Below are 7,589 nucleotides of genomic sequence, written 5' to 3' on the forward strand. Positions count from 1 at the left end.
GCCCCCAAGGTGCTGCCGGGGCCGGCAGCGGGCCAGGCTGGGAGCCGGGTCGGGATCTTCCCGGGCGAGACCCGGCGCTCCCACCCGGGGAGCCTCTGCGGTGGATTTTGGGAGCCGAGCAGGGCTGGATCCAGCCTCCCCCGGGGGCTCGGGGGGGCAGAACGGACCCCGGCACTGCGCTCCCCCCCTCATCCCCCTGCTGTGCCCCGTCCCTCCGGGAGCCGTAAATAGCCCGCGGCGCCGGGCAGAGCGATGCCGGCGGTGGGCACGGGGCCACGCGCCTCCGCGGCCGGGCTCATTCCAGGCGCAAGCCGCGAGGGACAGGTGGCCAGCGCCGACCCCGCGGCCATCCCGGCCACGTGCCYGGGGCGCGCCGAGACGATGGCCATGGGGCTCCCCGTGTTCCCGGCTCCGGGAGGGTGCTGCGCGGCCCTGCCGCCGTAAGAATATGTTTGATATTTAGTTGGTTTTCCAATAAAACAACCTAATATCAAACATATCAGACAGAGGCAGGGGCAGGCGGAGGCGGCAGGTCCTGGGGCCGCGGCTCCCTGCAAGAGAAAGAGAGAAGGGGAGGCCGAGCGCGGGCACTGGCCGCGTCGACGGGACCCCTCCTGCGGCTCGGCGCCCCTGTCCCCATCCCAGTCCCATGCCACGTCCCCGTGCAGCGAGCCATGAGCGTCGCCCCRCGCTGGCTCCCGGCCTGCGGCAGGCACTGACCCTGGACACCCCGTCCTTGGCATCCGGAGCCCATCGGCTCTGGGGATCCTCTGGGATCTGGTGCAAGCCCTCAGGACCAGGCTTTGCCTCCAGGCAGGAGGTGACGAGGGAGCGGGGCTGGGAGCAGGGAAGTGCCGGCACAGGGCCCTGGCACGCTGCAGCACGGCACGGCACAGCATGGCACAGCATGGCATGGCATTGCATGGCATGGCATGGCATTGCACGGCATCGCACGGCATCGCACGGCACAGCACGGCATTGCACGGCGAGGCGCAGCGCAGCAGGCAGCGCTGCCACCCCGTCCCTGCGTGTCCGGGGCCGAGCGGGGCCCCGCGTGGGCGCTGCCTTACCTGGGCCGGCTTGGGGTGCTCCTCAGCGGCTCTGGCTCGGGTGCTGCACAAGCCGCCGTTTATAACTGCGCTCCGCTGCAGATGGGGGGGGGGACATGGCCGGCGAGCGCCCCGACCCCGCGCACATGTCCTCATTCCCATTAATTACCACCCATTAGTGTCCCCCTGCCCTCTCCGCGGAGCCCCGCGCCCTTGGCACTGAGTGCGGCCGGTCGATACGGGTCGATGGCCCCGCGCCGCCTGCTCCTGTCATTAGCGGCGCCGTCGATAGCGGGGCTGCGGGGGAACCGTCCCTGTCCCCGTCCCGGGCTGGCTCCGCGCRTGACCCTGCCCAAGGACGAGCCGGGGGGGCTGAGCCCCACATCCCCCCGCTGCYGGCATTCGGGGAGCTGCCGGGCTCGCGGGACGCAGGATGGCCGGGGCCGGGGCGCCGGGGGTGCTGGACCCCCAGCCGGGACGCGGGGAGGGCGGCCGTGGGGCCGGCGGGGGCGCACGTGGCCGCGGAGCCGGGGGTGGGGGGGTGCGCGTGCGGCCGGCGGCTGACGTGATGCGACCCGACAGACGAGCTAATGAAGGGCGGCCGTCGGGGGGTGCCGGCTCGCGGCCCCCCGGCCCTGTCAATAAGCTGAGCCGGGGCCGGTGCTGATGGGCCCCGGGGCCGGGAGACGCCAAGGTCGGGCGCGGGCGGCGGGGACGGGGGGCTGCGGGGACGGGGGGCCGTGGGGAGTGGGTCGGGCGCCGCGCGGCGCTGCCCGTTGCACCCAGCCCGGCCGGGTCCCGCTCCCCGGTGCTGCAGGGTTGCAGTGCTGCACCGCAGCTGCACGGTGGGTGCCCGGGCTGCTCCGGGCTCCTCCAGCGCCCRCGGAGCCAGCGGCTCCAAGCTGCACGGCCGGGCCGCACGTGCACCGGGGTCGCACCGGGAACTGTGCACCRCTTGCGTGCAACCACCGCGCTGCCGTGCCTTGCCCGACCCTCGCCCCATGGGGATGGGACCTTCCCGCTGCCTCTCCCCGGGCCGTGGGGCAGCCTGCGCCGGGGTTGCAGGTGCCGGGGAGAGGCCCGGCCGCAACGGGAGCCYGGCACCCCAACGCGGCAGCCGTGCTGCCATCTCCTGGCGCAGCCGCGGCCGGGCCAGCGGGCTGGATCCAGCACGCGCGATGCAGCCGCGGCGATGCTCCCGGCAGGGGGGACCGCGCTGGGCTGCCCCTGTCCCGGCACACAGCGGACACGGCACCCGTCTGGCTCAGCATGTTTTATTCCCCGCCGGGGGGTCCCGCGGTGCCGCCACTGCTCACAGCCGCTCCACGTAGAAGGCCTTGCCGAGCCGCCGCAGCTCCTGCTGCAGGTGCTCGCGCTGGAAGAGCCGGCGCAGGGCGGCACGTCGGACCTGCCGGGGCACCGTGAGCCAGCGGGCGAAGGCCGGGGCGCCCAGCGCTGCCCCACGCCGGGGATCGGGGCCGGGTGCGCCCGGCCTCACCGCAGCGCGCTCCTTGCCAGCGAGGTGCAGCTCCGCAGCGATGCTCTCCCGCAGCGCCCCGAGGGTCCTGGCCCAGATCCCGGCCTCCCACTGCGGCTGCTCCCAGCTGCGGGCACACGGCAGGGCACGGCCAGGTGCCGCRGGGACGCCGGCCCGAGCGGCCAGGCCCTGAGCAAAGCGGGGTCGAGCCCTGCGGCGACTCCCTTTGCCGACTCTACCTTTCCTGCACGTTTGCGCCGCCGGCCTCCTTCTCCAGCGCCTGCAACCACAGCAGCACAGTTTGGGCAGCCCCGGCCCAGGGTTTAACCCAYGCAAGGGGGGCGCGGGAGGGCGACGCGCTCGGCTGCAACGCTCCCAGCGCCCAGGGGAGATGTTCCCCCCCAGCAGAGCCCAACCGCCGCAGGGGAAACCAGCCCAGGGCCGGGGCGCTGCTCAGCTCCAGCCCGACGGCCACAACGGGCCGTGACCCGAGCTCGATGYCCCGCAGGCTCGGGGAGACGAGCGGCCGCGGCCCAGCCCTGTCCCACCTCCTCCTGCTGCTGCAGCGAGGGCGCCCGCTCGCTCGCCGCTGCCCTTGCCACTGCCACGGCCGCTGCTGTCCCTCCGCGCCGGCCGGCCGTTACCAGGCGTCCCCATCGCCCCGGCAGCCGCACGCTCCGCGGAGACAAAGCCAAGGCTGGGCCCGGAGCCATGGGCCAGGCCAACGCCTCCTCGAATCCCCGCGCCCCGGTGGGGAGGAGCAGCCAGCCCGGCTGGGAAAGGTCCTTCTGGCGGGTCCACAGCACACATCCACCTTGGGGGAACTGTCATTTTATTAAACAGCAATTAAAAAGAGTGCAGAGGCCCAGGCGAAGGGCACGGTGCCCTGCCCAACACAGCACGCGCCGAGGCAGCCGGCGAGCAGCAGGTGCTGCCTTCGGCCTTGCGGGATGCAGACTTCAAGCCGGGGGCTGCAAGCTTCTGCCCAGAGCTGGGCTGCCCCCGCTGCCACCAGCAGCCCTGTCCTCCGGGGCTCGGGGGGAGCTGGCAAACCAGGCGCTGGTGAGAGTGGGAGGAAAAACCCCCTTGGCAGGGCAGACGGGACGTGTAAAGCTGGTATTTGTCTGCCTGAGAYGTCCCCAAATGCCCAGTCGTGGCAGAGAGTAGAAACCGCAGCCCAGAGGCAGCTCATCTACGGCTACTGAGAACCGGCCACCAAACTATTTACACTCAGTTCAGGCACCCTCGCCCACGGCCCCGATGCAGAGGCAGGCTGAGCACCCAGCCACGAGCAGCAGGCAGCGACGATGCCACGCTCCTGCAGCCACAGGGAAAACGAGAACATTCACCCTTTGGAAAGAACAGGAAAGCAGCTCCCACGAGAGCCCAAGACCCACACGGGTGAGATGGACAGACAGAATCAGMCCCCGCCGGCCATCGGGGGGAGAGGACAGGCGGAGGAGAGCACTGGCTGGGATCGATGTCTTTTATAAATAAGCTAAAGCTAATCAAAGTCTATTCACAGGGCCAGGGCTCCAAGAAGTTGCTGGCCTCAAGGGCAGAACAAGCCTGAAACGTGTCCCCGAGCCTGACACCGAGGAGGCCCAGGCAGGCCGATCCCCTCCGGGTTCAGCAGGCAGGCACACCGCTTTGGAAAGGCCTCCAGGCGAGGGACGGGCTCCACCAGCCAAGACRGAGCCTCCGCTGAGCTATTATATCCAACGTTGTGCAACAGAGAGACCCAAGAGTGCAGCCGCTTCCTCCCGACACTGCCCGCACGTGGAACTGCGGCCAAAACTTGCCCAGGGCACTAGCTRCACCCATCAAGGGGCTCTGCTTGCGGCAGGTCCCCGGAGCAGCGCTCCCTGCGTGGCTCACAGGGTGCTCTCCAGCGTGTTGTAGTTGTCCTTGAAGCTCTTCAGCTCCAGGAAGTGTTTGGCACGTTTGCTCTTCTGGCTGGAAGGCAGGTAGGTGACCTGGATGGTGGCTGGGTTGGAGACTTCGGGAGAGAGAGTGAGGTCCTTCGCTGCCGACTGGTGCTGCCTCTGGCTGCTGCCTCCCCGCGCCTTGGTCCTGCGGAGAGAGGGGCATGATCAAAGCAGGAGGAGGAGGAGGAGGAGGAGGTGCCGCCCTCCCCAGAGGAGCTGCTCCGCCATCGGGTCCGTCTGTCCAACGAGAGGCAGATCTGCCCTCAGGAGATGGTTCTTACTGCAGTTTTGAAAACCGAGACTGGCGTTTCCAGGGGTTCTAGGCCTGGAGAGCATTTGAAGCCCCTGGCTCAAAGCGGCCAGCCCAAGTGGGAATGCAGACAGCGACCAAGCTAGTAACTAGCCCAAAAGATATCCTTAACCCCATTAAGGGCTTGTTAAGGGCTCATAAAGTTACTTAATTGCATGCTGAGACGTCCCCAAATGCCTGTTAAGGATAAGCAGGCCTGGAGAGACAGACTGGCCTGGGCAGAAGCAGCCCGTTTCTCCGAGGCTGGGCGTTTGCCCCAGAGCCCCTCTCCGTCCACACCTCCTGCAGCCCCAGGAACCAACGTCCCGCACCAGCTGCGTCCAGCCCAGCAGCGACACTTACATGTTTGCTAGCTCGTTCAGAGCATCCTGGTACTTTAGATATTCCGGTTTCCCAAAGACCTAGACACAAGCAGAGAAGACACTAGAAACCCGGGCCCGGGTTACACTGCTATCTGGGTCCTGCCAYGAGGCTGGAGAGCAGCACCCTGGGCTGCTGCGGACACCAGGCAACGGCAGGGCTGGTGCTTACCCCAGTGCCGTAACGGGCACTCTCATACCCATCCAGCAAGGTGTCRATCAAGGTTTTGCGGATGCCTTTGAAGGAAGAGCTGGAATTCCGCAGTTCCAGCAGGTAGGCACAGAAGTTCTTTCCTGTTAAAGACTTTGGGTATCTGCCCTCTGCATGAAATGGTATTTCTGGAAAATAAAAAGGCACAACAGAACCAGCTGAAGCACAGTTTAAAATGCCTCTGTTCACCCCACAGATCGAGCTAGAGGTCCACAACTAAATAACTTCCTACCACTTCTGCTGTCTCAATTCGCCTGAGCCTGGATGGAGAGATGAACCCAATCGAGGTGAACGAGTTCACTYTGTTTCTAAAGCAGCTTTGCTGACTGCATCCTACGTGTCAGCAAAGCCAACCCTCAGGCAGCCAGGGCCACCTCCTGGATGGGCTAAGCGACTGCTGTTCTCAGAAGAGGACTTCGTGCTACCACAAGACCCTTGGTCAACACACTGAACCCTTATTTTATATACGCGTGGTCTCTCTCCCCACCCTTTCCTCCCTGYGCCCGCAGTGTGCTGCCTTACCAGATGTTCTGATTGCGTCCAGGGCCTTCATCCTGTACAAGTAGTTATAGCAGCCTGGAAGAGACAACGCACAGACTGAAAGCACAACTTGGCAACAGGAGACACAGTCACACCAGCCTGCTGGTGCAAAGGGGGGGTTAGATGCACAGGAGCAGGGGGCAGAGTGCAGAGAGACCATCTCATATTAAGCAGCCAAACATGATGCTGCAACGTGACAGCCAAAAAAAAAGGCCAGCAGTGCAGCTCAGCACTAGGGGAATGACCACAGTCACTTAAGTGAGACCTGAGYCTGCTACAGGGGGAAAAGCGCTGGATGATCTCTCTGGTGTCCTCTGACTCAGCTGTGCGTTCAGCAAGAGAGAGGATACAGGCTACCTTGGGTCTCCAGCTGCAGAAGCCTGCTGTCATCCTCAGCTAGCAGCCGGGGCTCATACTTGATGTCCTGCACCCTGGACAGTCGAATGTCAATCTCCTCCTTTAAGTCCTGTACAAACGAAGAAACCACCGCCTTGAATTTACAGAGCGCCTGCTTTTTTACGGGCTCACAAGGATGATAACAGCCAAGTCCTGGGGGCTCTCTAGAGTCAATCAGAGRGAAACCCGTTTCCTCTCGAACCACCCGCGCGCCAAGGTGCAGCAAACCCCCCTGTGCCGGCTGGCACGGACAGGTCTGCGGGCACAGGTGAGGGGAGACACGTCCCCACCCGCGGGGCYGCGCGCACCAACCTTGGGCGCGTGCTGTCCGACAGGCACGTGGGGGCCGCGGCGGGACTTCATGGCGAAGCGCATGATCTGCCGTTTCACGAAGATGAAGAGCAGCACAAAGACCTAGGGCACCACAGCGGGGGCAGGCGGTCAGACACCGAGCTGCACCCACGGGGGCCCCACGGGCACCTGGGACCCACAAGGGGCTCACGACCAGCCCCATGGCCACCCTGGTCCCGGCCCCATAGACACCCTGGGCCTGGCAAACAAAAAAACCCACAGCCACCCCAAATCCAGCAACTGCAGGGGCCCCTGCCCCAGCCCCAGCCCATCAGGGGCCCCACGGACACCCGGGCCAGCCCCACAAATGCCCTAAGACTGGCACCATGGGGGCTCTTACACCCCTCCCTGGTCCCATGGATGGCCTGAGCTCAGGCCCATGCGGGACCCTATGGACATCCTGGCCCAGCCCCACAGCTCCCCAAGTCCGGGCACATGGGGGCCCCACGGAAACCCTGGCCCAACCCCATGACTACCCAAGTCCGGGCATGTGGGGGCCCCACGGATGCCCCAGACCCGGCCCCACACCAGCCCCACGGACACCCCAAGACTGATGCCATGGGGGCTCTTACTCACGCCCCTCCCCGGCCCCACAGACGGCCTGAGCCCAGCCCCACGCGGGACCCTACCGACACCCTAGTTCAGCCCCACAACTACCTGCGTCGGGGCACACGGGGGCCCTACGGACACCCCGGGCCCGGCCCCACGGGAGCCTCAGGCCCAGCCCAGGCCCAGCCCCACGGGAGCCCCACGGACGCCCCAGGCCGGGCCCCACGGACGCCCCAGGCCGGGCCAGGCCTCAGGGGCCGCACTGAGGCCGCACCGCGGACGGGGCCGTGGCCGTGGCCGTGGCCGGGCCCGGCGCGGCGGCGCTCACCAGGCTGCCGTAGGCCATCACCAGCACCACGTTGACCCCCGAGAGCCAGTTGCTGCTGGACGCCGCCATCCCCGGCCCGGCCCAGGGCCCC

At 66.8% G+C, this 7,589-nt stretch overlaps 1 protein-coding gene across 3 annotated transcripts; it reads right to left on the bottom strand.

The window, feature by feature from the left end:
• Positions 1-4,303: 4,303 nt before the first annotated feature.
• CUNH1orf43 (chromosome unknown C1orf43 homolog) lies at positions 4,304-7,583 on the bottom strand. 3 transcript variants are annotated; one of them, XM_026080940.1, is made up of 7 exons: positions 7,499-7,583; positions 6,583-6,684; positions 6,232-6,340; positions 5,857-5,910; positions 5,296-5,462; positions 5,107-5,165; positions 4,304-4,599 (listed from the first exon to the last, which is right to left on the bottom strand). In XM_026080940.1, exons 1-7 carry the CDS (start codon positions 7,565-7,567, stop codon positions 4,401-4,403), a joined length of 759 nt encoding a protein of 252 aa, XP_025936725.1. In that variant the 5' UTR covers positions 7,568-7,583; the 3' UTR covers positions 4,304-4,400. The 3 variants fall into 3 exon arrangements, with proteins under 3 accessions (XP_025936725.1, XP_025936724.1, XP_025936726.1); XM_026080939.1 differs by having other exon boundaries at positions 6,229-6,340; XM_026080941.1 differs by having other exon boundaries at positions 4,438-4,599; positions 5,324-5,462.
• Positions 7,584-7,589: the final 6 nt, after the last annotated feature.

This window comes from Apteryx rowi, unplaced genomic scaffold (genome assembly GCF_003343035.1).
Source record: "Apteryx rowi isolate R43461 unplaced genomic scaffold, aptRow1 scaffold_530, whole genome shotgun sequence".
Taxonomy (NCBI): Eukaryota; Metazoa; Chordata; class Aves; order Apterygiformes; family Apterygidae; genus Apteryx; species Apteryx rowi.